We start from the raw sequence: 18,665 nt of genomic DNA, 5'->3' as shown, positions 1-18,665 counted from the left end.
CAATACACCTCCACGTTCGCCCGCCTTCCTTGTACTATTATTGTCACACAAATTACGTATTTTTATGTTGTAAGCCCATCAGTACGGTTTTATAATTATTACTTTATGCAGTTGTCTCTTAAAACCTACAGTAGAAATGAGTCACCAATTTAAAAATACATTCATCCTCTTTTATAATTGCCTTTACCAATGCTCTTTAATTCTCTATGTGTATTTGAATTACTGTTTAGTGTTCTTTTATCTCATTGGCAGGTAGTGTTTTTGTTGATGTGGCAATGTCTTATATGTCCTTTATTTTTAAAGGAGAGAGGTGAATTTAGATGTCTTAGTTGAGTCTTTTTCTAACATTCTGATTTTGTCGTCCCACTGGCTTTTGACTTCCATGGTTTTTGTGGAGAAGTCCCCAGTTAATCTTATGCAGGTTTCTTTATACATGGTAAGTTGTTTTTTATCCTGGTCTCCAACTTTCAGTGTCTCTTTGGCATTCATCAATTTGACTATGGTGGTTCTAGATATGGTTCCATTTGAGTTTATTCTTTGGATATTCTTTGGATTTTCCTAAGTTTTTTGAATGTGTGGTTAATAGTTTTCATCAAATTTTTTTTTCTGTCTCCTACTTTCTTTTCTTTTTTTGAGATTCTTTTTATGCTTAATTTGGTACACTTGATGTTTCCACACATCAAGGTCTCTAAGGCTGTTTATTTTTCTTCATTTTCTTTTTTTCTGCTCTGTTGGAAAACCAGAGTGGAAAACCTCTGTTGATCCATGTTCAGGTTTGCATTATTGTAGCTCAACTCTGTTGTTGAGCACTTCTAGTAAATATTTTATTTCAGTTACTGTATTTTTTCACTCCAGAGTTTTTGTTTGGTTCTTTTTTATAATTTCTCGTCATTGATATTTTCTATTTGGTGAGTCATCATTGTTACACTTTCAGTCTTTAGATAATGGATTTCTTTATTTCTTTGAACATATTTATAATGGCTGGTTTAAAGTCTTTGTCTATTAAGCCCAAAATATGGGTCCCCTTGAGGAACATATTCTGTTGGTTGCATTTTTTCATGTGTGTGTGGCATACTTTCCTCTTTCTTTGCATGTCTTATAATTTTTGTTGTTGTTGAAAACTGGACATTTTGTATTATAATGACTCTGGTATCATTACTTCAACCTCTCCCTTCAAAGTTTGTTGTTGCTGATACTGTTGGTTTCTCTTGTTGCATGACTTTCTTGGACTAATGGCTTTCCTGCAGCGTGTGGCTTTTAAATTTTTAGAGCTGACCTCTGAGTCTAATAGTCACCACATTGAGGATAGAGATCTTTCTAAAGAATTGCAAGTTTGTACAAAATACTGACTGTGCTCTGGAGATGGTGCTTTCATAGAGCTCTGGAAGAAATCCGATCTCTCCATTGTCTACAGTGCTGCTGGCTTTTTTTGGCTGCTTTCAGCTGAGCTAGGGCAGGAGGTGAAATGGGAGTAGCCTCAAGTAAAAACAGTAGAAACTCTCTAGTCCTACTGAGGTTTGGTAGTTTCTTCTTGGATGGCTGCTTTTTAGTTCATTTTGTGGTTTTGGTTAGTTGCTAGAGTTCTGATGTTGATTTTTAGATGTGTCCCTTGTATTCTTATTGTTTTAGAGAGAGAACTAATTTGCCAGTATCCTCTCTCCACCATTTTGGGAGTTGATCTCCCCATTATTCGTGATTTTCCATATAATGCGATGCTGGATTTGGTTTACTGGTATTTAAGATTTTTGTGAATATTAGTGTTATTTTTGAATTGAGTAACATCCAGTGTTCTTATGTGCTTTGCAATAGCTTGTATAAGACATTTCTTTGATGGTTCAGTAGTTTTAGGTCTGCTATGGAGAGAGGATTCTGCATTATTTTGTTTTTTTTCTAAGGATTCTACTTGCTATAATGTAGTTTTACTGATCCTTTTTTTTTTTATTATTAAAAAAACTTTTTTTAATGTTTACTTATTTTTGAGAGAGAGAGAGACAGAGCCCGAGCAGGGGAGGGGCAAAGCAAGAGGGAAACACAGAATCTGAAGCAGGCTCCAGGCTCTGAGCTGTCAGCACAGAGCCTGACTCAGGGCTGGAACCCACGAACCGTGAGATCATGACCTGAGCCAAAGTCGGACGTTTAACTGAGCCACTCAGGTGCTCCTACTGATCCTTTGAACAAATACAGCAGCTTCTCTGCCTCAAATGACCATATGCATACCTTTTGTCTTATCTTTGTGAGTATATGTAGTGGTACTTTGCAAAGTTTTAGCCAAGATTTTTGTCTGTGCTCTTCACCACTTTATCCCCAGTGCCTAGAACAGTGCCTATAACATAGTGTGTTCCTCTTGTATGAATGAATAACATTATCTGTAATCTCTTTAAATATTTCTGTGTACTCCTCACTTACTTTCATCATCAATAAAGTCTACCACTTGCCTCTGTACTTTTATTTCCTTCCTGTACTCCATGGTAGGAGGAACTCAGTATTGTTTTAACACTGTAACACTTCTTGCAAGTAAATGTTTATTTAATTAAATCTCTTTTTAGAGCTAGTTCTATTCACTAATATCAGTGTTATTGTAATCATTTATGTAGTATATGTTTATATACCTTTTGTTCTAACTACTTTTTAGGCCATGGACACAGTCATTCCCTTTTTAATGGTGTTCTGGATCAGGCACATGGCCATGGAGATCATTGCCATAGTCATGATTTGAAACATGGTGCTTCACATAGCCATGATCATGCTCATGGACATGGACACTTTCATTCTCATGGTGAGTACAGCCAGAAGATTTTCAAATGGATAGCCTTCCAAATACACAGAGATTTTGTGTAGATTACTTTTTTCATTGAAATAGTCTCTTGAAAGGGTCTTGTAATCAACTTCCTTTCTAATGAATCGGACTAAATGGTTCACAGGGCTAGTTCATTTTTAGTATATGATGAAACTAACTCAATATAATGCAGTGTATATAGCTTTTTTTTCAGTGAATATATTGTACTATGTGCCACTATTTTAAATGAGTGTCAGTGAATCAGAAACAATTGTTTTTTAGCAAATGAAAATCATTTTTTAAAAATATGATAAAGCCTTTTGTGCTATATGTGGGCTTATAAGGGTTTTCAATTTTTTTTCATTTTCATTGCAGAATTTTTGATTTGCCTCCTTGTTCTCTTAGAAATCTTGTGTGCTAACATATAGCATTGGGTATTAAGTTATAAGGTATTTATCAACTTAATTTTTATTTTTAAATTATATTTTAAATAATTTATCTGTGAAATTTCAGAGTATAGATTAATATAAGCTGCTCTGATAACAAGTTATATGCTTAAGTATTATCTGTACTTGCCACATAGCATCCTCAAACTTTTGATTTGATAATTTAAAAAGTTCTTAGAGATTGAATATTAAGTCCCTAATTTTTCAGTCTCTAAAATTTGCTATATTTTTGTACTATTACACTGGTATGTTTTATTTAATATTTATTTATTTATTTATTTGTATTTTAATTCCAGTATACTTAACATACAATGTTAAATTATTTTCAGGTATACAATAAATGCAGTGATTTAACAATTCCATATATTACTCAGTGCTCATCAAGATAAATGAACTCTTAATCCCCTTTATCTATTTTACCCGTCCTCCACCCCCACCTCCTCTCTGATAACATCAGTTTGTTCTCTAGTTAGAGTTTAGTCTGCTTTTTGGTGTGTCTCTTTTTTTTTTTTTTTTTATTGGGTTATTTGTTTTGTTTCTTAAATTCCACATATGAGTGAAATCCTATGTTATTTGTCTTTCTCTGACTGATTTACTTTACTTAGCATTATGCTTTCTAGATCCATCCATGTTGCAAATGCCAAGTTTTCAATCCTTTTTATGGCTGAATAATATTCCATTGTATGTATATATACTACATCTTCTTTATGTATTCACCTATCAATGGACACTTGGGCTCCTTCCATAATTTGTTGTAAATAATGCTGCAGTAAACATACAGATACATACATCCTTTCGAATTAGTGGTTTGGTTTTTTTTTTTTTTTTTTGGATAAATACTCAGTAGTGCAATTACTGGATCACGTGGTAGTTCTGTTTTTGAATTTTGAGGAACCTCCATTCTGTTTTCCACAGTGGCTGCACCAGTTTGCATTCCCAACAACAATTCACCAAGGTTCCTTTTTCTCCACATCCTTGCCAACACTTGTTGATTCTTATGTTTTGTTTTGTTTTTTTAAATTTTTAAAAATGTTTTTATTTATCTTTGAGAGAGAGAGAGAGAGAGTGTGCAAGCAGGGGAGGGGCAGAGAGAGAGGGAGACACAGAATCCGAAGCAGGCTCCAGGCTCTGAGCTATCAGCACAGGGCCTGACGCGGGGCTCGAACCCACGAGTTGTGAGACCATGACCTGAGCCAAAGTCAGATGCTCAACTGACTGAGCCACCCAGGCATCCCTCTTATGTTCTTGATTTTACACTGGTATGTTTTAAAACCTTGCTTTCCCAAGATTTTGCTTACATGCATCCTGTAATAATTTTGAAACATTGTGTATTCCTCACACAGTAAGATGATTCCTAAAAAATTACTTGTTTAAATAATGGCAAGGAATATGATTTCAGGTATCTTATTGATAATATTTAGAATGAAACTTCTGTATTACTCTGAAATATATTCATTGGACTCTAAATAACGTAGTGATTTGAGACCCACTCTCACTCATGCAAAAACAGGTAAATAGTTATAAATTTTATAACAACCTGTTTCTCCTTGAAGTTTTATTTTCATTCCAGAATTTTATACTAATGGATTATATTTGTGTGATTAATTGACCACGTATTATAGTTCTTGGCAGTAAAATGTGTATAAATTAAAATTTTTTATGTACTAGAAACATAAGACTTAGCATTTAAGCATTTATTTTGGATGGAGTTACTGTGGTTATTACTAAAAGTCAATCAAAATAATTGTATTTTAAAAATTTTGATAATACATAATCATAAAAAGCAATATTTTTCTTGAAATACATATATTAATGAGATGATTTGAGCTCCTTGTTTCTCAATTAGTATATGGATAAATGACATCAGCATAAAACATGTTTGGCCAATAGTTCTGTTCCTATTTTCTAGCTTTATAATGTAAGTACTAAGAAACTTTAAATAGAAGAAATTCTGTTTGTAGCAGTCAGTCTATTCTTTGGACACTTCAGAATTACATTCCAGGGTTGCCTGGGTGGCTCAGTCGGTTAAGTGTCTGACTTCAGCTCAGGTTGTGATCTCATGTTTGTGGATTTGAGCCCCGCATCAGGCTCTGTGCTGATAGTTCAGAGCCTGGAGCCTGCTTCGGATTCTGTGTCTCCCTCTCTCTCTGTCCTCCCCTGCTCGCACTGTCTCTCTCTCTCAATAAACAAACATTAAAATTTTTTTTTTAAATAATTACATTCCAAAAATTACACAATGATCTATTATCAAAAATTATTTTTGATGATCTATAAATTGGCAGTTTCATTAGCTAATCCCTACATTTTATTAAAAAGTAAAGAATTGGAAATCACGTTGCTTACAAAAGGATTTGCTAGGTAGTATCTATAGTTATTACTTTTCTGATATTAACACCAATATTTGCAATTCACCACTTGTTTGTTGCTCTAGAATTTTTTTTATTTATGCCTTTGGCAATGCACTGTAGTAAGATTCTAAATAGGTGAAAGGTAGCCTTTTTTTTTTTTTTTTTTTTTTTTGCCAAGGGGAGAACGTAAGTGGCAAAGAAGAATTTATAGGACATCATGGCACATGGATATCATAGTAACTAGTAAAAGGAAATGCTAGGCTTCAAACACAAGGAAATCTGACTCTAAAATCTTCTCTTGACTATTATTTCTGCCTTCATATCCTCAGGATATGAAGGTAATGGGGCCATGATTCCATTTTGCCTGTGAGAGACATTATAGTCTCACTGGGAAATACTGTGAGCCTCATATTTTTTGGAATGCTTACTGTCAGTAAAGCTAGCTGGTTTTTAACTTGCTTGCTTTAACTACTCATGTCTCAGTGACTCAAGCAGTAAAAGTTTATATCTTGCTCTTGGGTTGATGGGGTAAAAGAGGATGGATACTGTTTCTCATTCAGTCTAGAGATCCAGGTTCCTTTCATTTCTGGGATTCTTGACCTTTGGAATCCTCCCATGGATTCTCTGCATCTACCTGGAGATAAACTACATAGAAGATCATGTGGGACATTCTTTTTTGGAGGCAGGGGACATTCTTACAAGCCTGGAAATGGTTTACCTCTCATATTTCTTTGTTTAATACTCAGTCACATACATCACATAACTCAATGGAACCTGGGAAATGTAGTTTAGTTGTTTACCAAAGAAGTGGGTGATAAACAACTACCCAGTCTCTACCACAGATAACAAATTTTATGTCCAGAAGTACTGTCAGATTTTACATAGATGGGAGTTAATTGTTTTACATAGCCATTATATTAGTATAGTATTATATACCCTTCCAAATAATTATGTCAAAAATTACTGTCCTTATCTAGACCTACTACCTATAGACAAATCCCTTGCCTTGATTAGGGAGCTGGAGTTTTGGAATAGTCAACACTTTTGACTGTCAGCATGATTTTTTAAGGTGGCTGCATCTTTCTGCCATCATAGCAGTGCCATATCCAGACAGAAATCATTGTGCAGCTTTAGGCTTTTATGCCTTTTCTGAAGCATTGTTACAGTCTCTATCAAAGCTGTAGTAAGGATATGTCAGCTCTTAGGTACTATGGGCCAAGAACCATGACCCCAGACAAGCTTTCTGTTAGACATGATCAGAAGGCTTATCAGTCCTCCTCATGATCTCAATATTGCTGATTGTTTACCTATATTTTCTGCTTTAGTATCTTCAGAGTATCTAAGTATAGAAATTACAGTATTTTTAAATTTTTTTCATCATAAAGTCTTAATGAAAAAGTATTTTTATCTCTTCTCTGTGAAAAGCTTGCCACATCCATTTAGAAGCTGTTAGAAAACTATCGTTTGCCACAGTCCAGTTATCCTGGATGCTGTCCTGGCTTCATTACTTCGACTTCTTGTAACTTCAAGCAGTAGATTTGTTTTGTCTGAGTTTTCCAGTTGTAATATTAGTGTAGCAAGCTGTAGTATAAGGTATGTTACGAGTAGTAGAAGACTTTCACAATATTTTTAATTTACTGTCTTTTACTAGATTGCTTAATATAATAATGACCTAAATACTGTGTATTTTTAAAATGCCCATGTCTATCTCCATTCAGTTACTACATTAAATTAAAAAAATAATTTTGTAGGTCTGATGTGGCTGTATAGTCATGCATCCTTCATGATATACTTGAATGAAAAGTTCTCTGAATTGCAAAAGTTGAATCAGGAATTGAAGATATATTTTAAAATAATTTAACTTAACTCTCTACAGATGGTCCCTCTTTAAAAGAAACAACAGGACCCAGCAGACAGATTTTACAAGGTATGACAAGCAATTTGTATATTTCTGTTTTATGAAATGGGTTTCATTGTGTTGATCTATCTGGAAATTTCCTTTAAGAAAAGTCTGTAATGTAATATTTGTGTCTAAAATATTAGCTTTTCTTCTGATTTTTAAAATATATACTATTAGGTATATTAGCAGATATTCTTTTAACTGTTACTTTTGCCTATTTTCTTAGATTTAATAAGAAGATTAAAATATTTAGTACTGTAGGGGCACCTGGGTGGCTCAGTTGGTTGGGTGACCGACTTCAGCTCAGGTTATGATCTCGCAGTTTGTGACTTTGAGCCCTGTGTCGGGCTCTGTGCTGACAGCTTGGATCCTGGAGCCTGCTTTGGATTCTACCTCTCTCTACTCCTCCCCTGCTCATGCTCTGTGTCTCTCCGTCTCTCAATAATAAATAACGTTAAAAAAAAATTTTTTTTAATATTTAGTGGTTAACTATAAATTATACCCATGCCAATGGCTATAGTAACACCATAGTAATATATTTGCCTTCATAGGATGATTAAATATTTTTTCCAAATTCAGTATTCAGTATGTATTTACGTTGTGGAAAAATTTAGAGGAAAAAATGTAATGCATCTAAACCCTAGAATGTATAACACTAAGAATGAACCCTAATGTAGTTGGACTTTGAATGATAATGACATGTCAGTGTAGTTTCATCAGTTGTAACAAATGTACTTACTACTCTGCTGGGGAATTTTGACAATTTGGAATGTTATGCCCAATACAGGGGTGTATGGGAAATCTGTACCTTCCATTCAGTTTTGCTATGAATGTGAAACTGCTCTAAAAACTTAACTTTGTTATATTAAAATATGCATGTAATGCACAGTGAGACCTTTGTCATATTCATGGGCATCAAATGATGATACCTTACAAAATTTTACAAGGCAGAGAAAATCAATTTTGTCTATGAACTATGATAGTTTGTTTTTGAGATGTGAGCCAATCTTTGGCTCTGAGTTTCCATTTAGACTTCATTGTCAAAGTTTCCAAATTCCCAGCTCCCCACCTTCCTGCTTTTAGTAACTTTTGACTTCAATCTGACTTTCTCAATAGCTCGTGATCCAATCTCTACTGCACCTTTTTTTCTTCACTATTTCTTGATAGAGCTCTTGCTTTTTATTTTTTCACTGCGAATATGCTCCTTCATACTGAGGAGTTTATTTCAGGAGGCTTAAATGTGTCTTCTAGTCACTAGTTTTCCATTTGCAAAATATATAGAATTGGTTTAGAACAGCATTTGCTGAAATAGCTTGTAATCATGCATATGTAATGCATCTATATCCAATGCTATAAATTAGCCTTGATAATATGGGTTTATTTTTAGTTTTGGAAATCATCACAAGTTGAGGGAAGGGAGGTTAGATTTGCCTTCCTAATTATCTTTTATACAAGCTGTTAGGAAAATTACTTTATATTTTCTGAGTATCCATCAATTTCCAATGGCTGCCGCAGCCCAGTAGATAGCTGAAGGATAGAGATAACTGGCATTAAAAGTTTCCGTGTGGCTACTCACACATGAAAACTGACATAACCAAGTTTTTTGGTTATTTGCAGCTTCTTCAGTATGAACTCTGGCTTTCTATATTCTTGGACAGTTAACATTTCAGTATCCTACCAGGTCTTCTAAGGCTTTCAACTCTTATATAAGTTAAACATACTAGTTTAGATTTCTCTCTTTAGTGATTATTCTTCTTGAAACAGTCACTACAAAGAAGGACTTAGGAAATTCATGACACTTCCTAATAAAGTCAGTTTTGTGGCGCCTGGATGGCTCAGTCAGTTGGGTGTCCCACTTCGGCTCAGGTTATGATCTCACAGCTCGTGAGTTCGAGCCCCGCATTGGGCTCTCTGCTGATAGCACAGAGCCTGGATCCTGCTTCAGATTCTGTGTCTCCCTCTTTCTCCCCGACTCACACTCTGTCTTTCTCTCTGTCTCAAAAATAAGTAAACATTAAAAAAAAAGCCAGTTTTTAGGTCAGAACATAAGATGTAGTCAGGGACTTTTTAGTGGAAGAGAAATCAAGAACAAATGATACTTTTTTTTTTCCTTTTAGTATTTAGAGTCATTTTTACATCTGATCCTACTAAGACACTAATTAAAGAATATAAAGGCTTGACATCACATGTCACGTAAGAGTTTTGAAGCTTAGGTACCTTCAATCTACTTTGATGGACACTTTTCTCCATTTTTTTTTTTTAACCTAATGTGGGCTCGACACTTATTAAATTCTTTGCTATTTGAAACACCCTAGAGCAACAGATTTCTTTTTCTATGAGTATGCTTTGGCATAATATTTTCGTTATGGGAAATAGAACCATTAGCTTTTTGAAGAGTAGTTATAAAGGTCTATATATGAATGAAAAAGTATATATTAAGTATTGAGGGATGAATTATATTTGGTATAATACTTGATGTAAAATTATACAGTAGTAAATGAATTGAAGCATATTTTCCTATAGCACATTAAGATTTGATTGGACTCAGTAATAGTCTGTTTTTAAATTATTAGAAAGTGTTTTCAAGTTTAATAAATCTATGGTATATACCTAAAAAATAAATGATTTGCCTTCAATTGTCCAGTGAATAATAAAGAAGTAGAATGAGTATTTCTAATGTAGACATATGCTTTTTACATATTAAGTATTTCTTTTCAGATAGAGCAAATGCTATTTTAAAATGTTTTATTTTTAGTAACATGGTTTAAGCTTGTTTCAAGAACAGTGTTTTGCTGTACAGTAAATGTTACTTATTAAAGATCTAAATGTTGAATAACTTATTGTTTTGTTAGTCTTTTTAAGAAATAATGTATGTTAAACTTACCTCTTGATACTTTTTAATAGTTTAATAATCAAATGTCAATTATTACATGTTAACATTTAGAAGTGGGTTCTGGTTCTGATCCCACATCTGACCTCCAACTAAGATTCTGTGCACAATTCCTGTGGAAGAATGAAGAATATACTCTCATACCAGCAAGCAATTCTCTGATACATGGAGGTCAGAGGTCAGTGGCTTGGTACTGGAAGTTCCAATCCTCTGATCACAGGACAGATTGGCTCTCCTGGCAGCCAGCCCCCATCCACAGGTGGGGTCCAAAAGTATGTTAACATTAACAAGAGACACCTTTGTTGCTGGCACTTGGGAAGTTCCAGGGCTTTTCTAGAAACAGGGATGAAGGCCAAATATGTATTTCTTATTATAAATCACAATGTCACAATATTATATCTAGGTTCTTGAACGGTTAGAATATCAGTATCCTACCAATCTAGTTTTTATTTATTGAAAGTTTAAAAAATATATTTACTTTAAAATATTCAGATCTCTACTTTCTTCCACATCAGGTTTGAGCTTAATGTGTAGTTTTAGGTAACAAAACCCTCAGGATAATTAATAAGTAAGTATGTCAGGATTTGTAGAGTTACGATCCAAAGGAAATTCTTGTCTCAAGTAGTAATAATTTTAATTACCAGCAGAGGGCTCTGTGTGTACATGTATTCCTAGTTGTAAACAATGCTACTTGAACAATTCTTTCAGCCTAATGCAATTTTTTTCTAAAAAATTGTTAATTAATATATAGACTCTCTTAACCAGAGATGAATGTGCTTAAAATCAACTTGTTTCTGTTCTTCATTTATGTTGTACCAAAATACTAAGAATCATGAAAAACAAGTATGATTTATGAATCAGCTATTTTAACCCCTGGTGATTTGAAAAAGTGAAGATTATTTCAATTCCCTATTATTCACTACTAAACAATGAATCTACATTCATCCCGATTTTCTAATTGGTATTTAGTTTTTTATGTATATATTGAAGAATATAGTTTTAAGAAATATTTGTATTTTTCACTGATCAGAAGATACTGTTTTGATTTTAATTATGCTTTGTTTCAGGTGTATTTTTACACATTCTGGCGGATACACTTGGGAGTATTGGTGTAATTGCCTCTGCCATCATGATGCAAAATTTTGGTCTGATGATAGCAGATCCTATCTGTTCAATCCTGATAGCCATGCTTATAGTTGTAAGGTAAGTGTTATACATTACTTTCAGATATTAAAATGAGAGGTGATTAGTGTGCTACTTAAATTACAGATCTAAAAGACAAATTGTTATTATATTGGTTTCTCTTTGGCTGTTAACAAACTCCGATGTAGATTATTTCTCTTCTCATCTTCCTATTTTTTCTGTTTGCCATTTATGTCTTGCCTAGGTTTTGACATTTCTTTTGGGTATTTAGCAATTAATCTTTTTGGCTTGTAATTCAACTTAGTAGTAATTTTTTTAAATCCAATATTCTATCTGTAGAGTAGAACATTGAAAATATAAAATGTTTTAGCTATACTTAGAATCTGATTCTATATCTTATGTTATCAGATGCAAAAGGATGTTAAAGTCTCTTCACAGCTATTTAATTCATAAAGTCATCTTATCATTGCCGAAGTCTTATAAAAATGCTTATTGAGGTATACATATATCTGTCTCCCTATTAAACTTATAAAATTCTTTAGGAAGGATCTGTCTCTTAGTTGTTTATTGCCTACCATTTTTCTAATGTATATGTAAAAGTGTGTGTGTGTGTGTGTGTGTGTGTGTGTGTGAATTCTCAGTAAATATTTGCTAAATTAGATTGTGTAATATCTCAGATTTATCTCACTCTGAAATACATTTTATTATTTGTTTAATTTTTATCAGAATAATGGAATAATATGTGCCTTTATTTCAGTCTTGAATTGTTTAATATATTTAGTAATTATATATACATATACCTTGATTTGACTATTTTTGTTTTATTTATCTGTAATAATTTTACTGCTGGTAAAACTTGGTTTCTAATGATCACTAGAGGACAGACTATGATTTTTATAGCTTGCGGTTGAATAGAATATACCTAATTATGATGGAATTATAATATTGTAAATTAGTCATAAATATTAATTTTGAAGTTCTTGCCTTAAAAAAAGGATATAGGGGCGCCTGGGTGGCTCAGTCGGTTAAGCAGCCGACTTCAGCTCAGGTCATGATCTCGAGGTCTGTGAGTTTAATCCCCACGTCGGGCTCTGTGCTGACAGCTCAGAGCCTGGAGCCTGTTTCAGATTCTGTGTCTCCCTCTCTCTGACCCTCCCCTGTTCATGCTCTGTCTCTCTCTGTCTCAAAAATAAATAAACGTTAAAAAAAAAAAATTAAAAAAAAAAAAAAAGGATATAGATTTTAAATATGCAGCTTATTTTTTACATTTCTTCAAATTATTTGTACCAGGAAGCAACTCTGTTATGTAAAAGTCTTTTATAAAGTTCAGAAGTTTTTTCATCTTTGGAAATCTTAACTATACTTCCTTGAAAGTTCAGCTGATATGTCACATAATTCTATGAAACTTAACTACTGATAGATTTGGTAACTTATATCTGTATCTCTCTATTTGTATGTTCATTTTGTTTTGTATTATAAGTTTTAGTGGCTTTTAATACTTCCTAGAGTAGGATCTTAATAATTGCTTCTTTTTGGCTACATTATTACTATCCTAATTCTCCTATCAATTATTACTTCGAAGAGGTTGGCTTCTCTGTCTCCCTCTATACTCTTCTCCATCCTGTGGCCACAGTGATCTTTCTTTCTTTCTTTCTTTCTTTCTTTCTTTCTTTCTTTCTTTCCTTCTTATTCATTTATTTTGAGAGAGAGAGAGAGAGTAGGAGAGGGGCAGAGAGAGAGAATCCCAAGCACATTCCATACTCAGCATGGAGCCCAACTCTTGGGGCTCAGTCTCATAAAGTGTGAGATAATGACCTGAGCTGAAATGAAGAGTCAGAAGCTTAACCGACTGAGCCACCTAGGTGCTCCCACAATGATCTTTCTTAAATGAAGATTCTGGTGCATGGAAATATTATCTTGCTTTAAATTTTTCAGTGGTGCTTTCTTACCCTCAGGATAAAGTCCAAACTCCTCAGTGGGGCATCTTGATAGCCTGTTTACTTCTCAGTCTTTCTCTAACCCTTTCTCAATTTATATTCTGCTCTCCAGCCACAGCAAGTTACTTTCAGTTTCCTGAAAATATGTTATGAGCTGTCTGGATTCTGTGCTTTGACTATATTTCCTTTCTCCAAAATACTCTTATGCTGAGTACCTGTCTCCCTCTCCCCCGCAAGTACATCCATCACAACTGCTCATCCTTCAGATCAGATTTCAGTTTTAAACTGCACTTCCTTCAGGAAGGATTTCGGGATTGTCCACCTCCCAGGCTGAGTTAAATATGCCTACCTGTACCACCTTTGACTGTCCCTTTCACTGCATTGACTCAACAAGTTGAAATAGCCTGTTTATTCTTTCTTAAGCTCTGTGAGGGCAAATTGTTTTGTCATTGTTGTAAAGTCAGTACCAGACTCTGCCAGGTTTTTAAAAGTTTGTCTATTTTGGATTTGAATCAAAATAAATTCATGTTTCTTCAACCTTGGAGAATTACTTTCTCTGTTCCCAAATAGGGAATTCTTACTTAGTTCTATTCCCATTCCGTTAGCCAACAGATATGAATAAACAAATACATACACACAACTTTTTTTACTGAAATATAACACATTAAAAACAACTGCACAAATCAGGGGCACCTGGGTGGCTCAGTCAGTTAGGCATCTGACTTTGGCTCAGGTCATGCATAATCTCATGGTTCATGGGTTCGAGCCCCCACATTGTGCTCACTCCTGTCAGCCTATCAGTGCAGAGGCCACTTCAGAGCCTCTGTCCCCTTCTCTCTGCTCCACCCCCACTTGTGCTGTCCCACAAAGTAAATATATGCTAAAACCAAAACAAAGCAAAATTGCACAAATCCTTTTTCAACAAATATTTATTAAATAGGCCCTCTCATCAGAGTGGTAATAAGATACTGTTTCACAGTATCTTACATTATAGTTGGAGAGAGAGAGAGACAACAAACAAATTAATAAATAAACTACACAAACATCAAGTAGTTATTTGTAGTGTGCAGAGAGTTAAGATAAGATGATAGTGATTGGCTTGCTGCTTTAGATTGAGTGATAAAGGAAGTCTTCTGAAGAGGTAGCATTTAAACTGAGATCTGAATGTCACAAGAAAGCCTGTCAGAGGAAGAGCATTCTGTAAGGAACAGCTAGTATAAAAGCCCTGTAGTGAAAACAATGTTAGCCAATATGACTTGAAGCATAGGGAGTAAGAGGAAAGTGGTTTGAGATAAAGTTGGGAGAGATAGGCCTAGGAAAATGAGCCAGGATAGGAGTTTGGGTTTTATTTTAACTGCAGTGAGAAACCATAGGGAAGTGACATTATTATTTGATTTGTATTTTAAAAAACTACTTTGGCTGATGTGTAGGTAATGGGTTATCAGGGGGCAAGAGTACAAAAAGGCAGGCCAACTAGAAAGCTATTAGTGTCAATAAAATGAGGGACCATGGTGGCTTGGTCTGAGGTACTCATCTAGGAGTTGGAGAGATACAGATAAAATTAGAAAATGCTTTGGGCTTAGAGCTAATAGGATTTGCTTATGGATATGAATGTTTAGGGCATGGTTAAGTGAGGGAGGAATCAAGGATAATTCTTAGAGTTTCTACATTAGCAACCTAGTGAATGAAGGTGTCCTTATGAAAGAGGAAGGACTAAGGGAAGAGTAATGTCTGTTTGGGTTTTTTTGAAGAGCACTGCAGACCAAAAGTTCTGTTTGGCTTGTGACTGAGTTGAGATCTCTCATTAGACCATTGTAAAGAGATCTCAAATAGGCAATGGATGTACAAATAAGGAATTCTCGGGAGATCTGAGCTAAATACAAAGAATTGAAAACAGTACACATAAAGAGTTAAAGTCATGGAGTGGCGTTTATCTGGCAGGAATCACAATTCCCGCCCCTGCCATTTTTCTGGAAAACATCCTTCTTTTCTGCAGAACCCACTTTAGCTTCAGGGTCCCTTTCAATATAGTGTTTCAAGCAGCCACAACCAATCAGCTACAGTTGGCTTTCAATATAAAGTCTATATATATATCATTCTTATCTAAGTTCTACTGATATGTTTATAAAACTTTTTCTCACTAGTTTAAAATATATAGTCTCAAATTCATATAATTTGATTCTTTCTCATTGTTAAACTTTAACATTTTTATTTGTTTCCTTTGTTCTGATGACACAAGTGATTTGATTGAAAAACTCAAGTACTACTGAAATGTGCAACCTATCTATTGAAATGTTCTCATAATCTCACCTCTTGGAGATAAAGCAGAAAACTTTAACATATCTTAACATCATTCAGTAAATGTTTTAGACAGTAAACACCATAGGCAAATGCCCAACCTTATGGAGCTTATGTTCTAATAGGGGTTCTAGTCAATAAAGCAGATGAACATACAAATAGATAATGTAATATCTTACCAGGGTGAGTTCTATGAACCAGGGGAAGGGGTTGCTATTTTAGAAGGGCTTGGAAAGTCCTGCATAAAGTGACATTTGAACAGAGACCTTACAAGCGAAGGAGAGGGTCAGGGTTCTGATCAGAGGAAGATTATTCTTGGTAGAGGGAACTTCAGGTAAACCAGTACAGTGGGAACCCGCCTGACGTGTGTAAGGAGCAGTGAGAAGGGCAGTGTCGCTAAAGTGCAATGTTCAGGGCAGAGCGGTAGAGTATCTAGAGTTTGGGGAGGAGGTGAGCATGGAAGATATAGCTTTGGGTGTCAGCTGCTTATGAATGGTACTTTAAACCATGAGATCAGATGAGTTTTCCCAGAGAATGAGAACTGGTAAAGAGAAGAGGAGGTCTGAGGACTGAACCCTGGAAGGTGGAGCACAGGAGGTAACTCCAGCTAAAGGAGTGGAAAGTGGAGTGGCCAGGGAGATGGGAGGAGAGATGCAAATGCACGTCGTCTTAGGAGCCCTGTGAAGAAAGTGTTTCAAACAGGAAGGAGTGATCAGCCCTGTTATGTGCTGCTGTGACTGATGATTGGTAACTTAGACAAGACACTCAGAAGGGTAATGAGAAGGAAAGCCTGTTCAGAGGAGCTTCAAGAGAGACTGAGGAGGAAAGAAATGGAGGTAGCCGCTGTAGTCAACTCCCTTTTAAGGCTTTTTGCTGTAAAGGGGAGCAGTGTGATTGCCTGGCAGCACCAAGGGCCCACTCTGAAGTTTGGGGTCCTGAATTTAAAGCAAAAACAACCAGCATAGTGTGTTTTTCTCTAGTCTTGCTCAGCTACTTGGTCAAAAGTGTGGGATAGACAGCCAGATTCATCTGGTTTGGGGTTTTGTCAGACGAGTACTGACAGAGTGAGAAAGAAGCACGGCAGGTATTACAGAGGTGGGAAATGAAGATTTAAAGGTGGTAATAGATGCTGAAAAAGAGACGAAAAAGTGAGATTGTTAGCGGGTTGGAGCTCTGGTAGGAGGGTGAGTGCAGTGAGCAGGGGAGGCTCGGGTTGTGAGAGGCTTGAACTTGGGATGTGCAGGTGTAGGGTATGACTGTAGGGGTGGATCCAGGATAAACCCATCATATAGAGGCCAAGTGTGCTGGATGGCTTGCCCACCTGGGTATTTAAACTAAGAGTAATGAAAAAGGTAGAGGTGGAAAGAGAATAAGCCCATGACTACACTTTTTAGCGACCAAGGGGACCTATCCAGGATCGTAGCACTGGTAGTCAAGATGGAGAGAAGGTGAATAATCTGATGGCCTGGGTCTTAAAGGAACTATATTTTGGTGGCGGGGGGAGGGGGTGGGGGGGGAGTAAGAGGAGCAAAGATCTAGAAGTGGAAGTGATAAACAAGGAGGATGTTTACCTCACCATAAACTCCCGTATTACACGGAGTGTGGGAGACAAAACAGCGCTGGAGGGGGAACAGTGCCCTCATAGGATAGCCAGTTTTCACGTAGAACAGGAACATGCTGTGGCTATTGAGAGAAGAGGCTGAAGAATTTAGTGAAAATTGTGAATTTAAAAGTATTTTTTTAATAACGGAAACAATTCTATTGACAAGAAATTTGGTATAGAAAAGGATAAGGGAAAAAAAGTACTCATAGTTCCAATAGCTGAGAGAACCATGTTAATATTTTTGTAGGTTTTCTTATGGATTTTTCTTTTATTCTGAGCCCTTTTTTTGAAAACAGTGTTTTTTGTTTGTATTACGTATACAAAATTGTATTGTTAAGAAAATTTGGGGGCGCCTGGGTGGCTCGGTGGGTTAAGCATCCGACTCTTGATATCCACTCAGGTCATGATCCCAGGGTCATGGGGTTGGGCTCTGTGCTGAGCAAAGAGCCTGCTTGGGATTCTCTCTCTCTCCCTGTCTCTCTGCTCCTCCCCTGCTCATGGTGTATCTGTCTGTCTTTCAAAATAAACATTAAAAAATTTTTTTTTAATTTTTTTCCAACAATACATAGTCATTATAAAAAGTTTGGAAAATGATGAAAAATATAAAGATGTAAAGAAAAATCAGTCAGGATCACAACACCTAGAGGTCACATTACCACTGTTAACAGCATTTCTTTACAGTCATTTTTAGACCTTTTTTTTACATTGAGTTTCTACTTTATATGCTGATTGTTAAGCTTGGTCACAGTATTAGAGCATTCAAAGGTTCTAGATGAAAGATGTAATGATTTATTAGGTAGCAAGGCCTTAATTCAATGGTAATAAATAAAACAAGGTACAGGGCAACACATAGAATGATTCGTTATTATGAAGAGTCTATATCTAAGGTGTATATTTCTTTTTACATGTATCAGGGGAAAATTAATTAGAGTACACACACACACACGTGTGTGTGGGGAAGTGGTACAATTTTATTTTTTACTTGGTTTTGGGGGGGTGGTGGTGCAATTTTAAAATTGTGCTTCTTTCCTAATGTCTCTAAGGCAAGCTAATATTTCTGACTTTACCTTAAAACCTAACTTTTTAAAATGCAGGGCAATTAAAAAAAAAGTCGCTCCAAACGACAAAATAAAAACATTCTAGTTGTCTATTTTTATGTTAAGAAAGCAAACTTGGAGCACCTGGATGGCTCAGTTCAGCGTCCGACTCTCGATTTCTGTTCAGGTCATGATCTCATGGTTCATGAGTTCAAGCCCTGTGTTGGGCTCCGTACTGATGGTGTGGAGCCTGCTTGGGCTCTCTCCCTCTGTCTCTGCCCCTCCCC

General features: G+C 35.6%; 1 protein-coding gene across 1 annotated transcript in view; it reads left to right on the top strand.

Moving 5' to 3' along the window:
* SLC30A7 (solute carrier family 30 member 7) overlaps positions 1-18,665 on the top strand; it is an 86,468-nt gene that overhangs the window by 25,186 nt on the left and 42,617 nt on the right. Inside the window, exons 6-8 of the mRNA XM_019457638.2 lie at positions 2,633-2,776; positions 7,447-7,497; positions 11,428-11,563. Of these exons, the coding sequence (XP_019313183.1) occupies positions 2,633-2,776; positions 7,447-7,497; positions 11,428-11,563 (331 nt within the window). The remainder of the gene's footprint in view (positions 1-2,632; positions 2,777-7,446; positions 7,498-11,427; positions 11,564-18,665) is intronic.

Source organism: Panthera pardus, unplaced genomic scaffold, assembly GCF_024362965.1.
Source record: "Panthera pardus isolate Hobbes unplaced genomic scaffold, ASM2436296v1 HiC_scaffold_11, whole genome shotgun sequence".
Lineage (NCBI taxonomy): Eukaryota > Metazoa > Chordata > Mammalia > Carnivora > Felidae > Panthera > Panthera pardus.
This window is presented reverse-complemented; position numbering and strand designations above follow the sequence as displayed.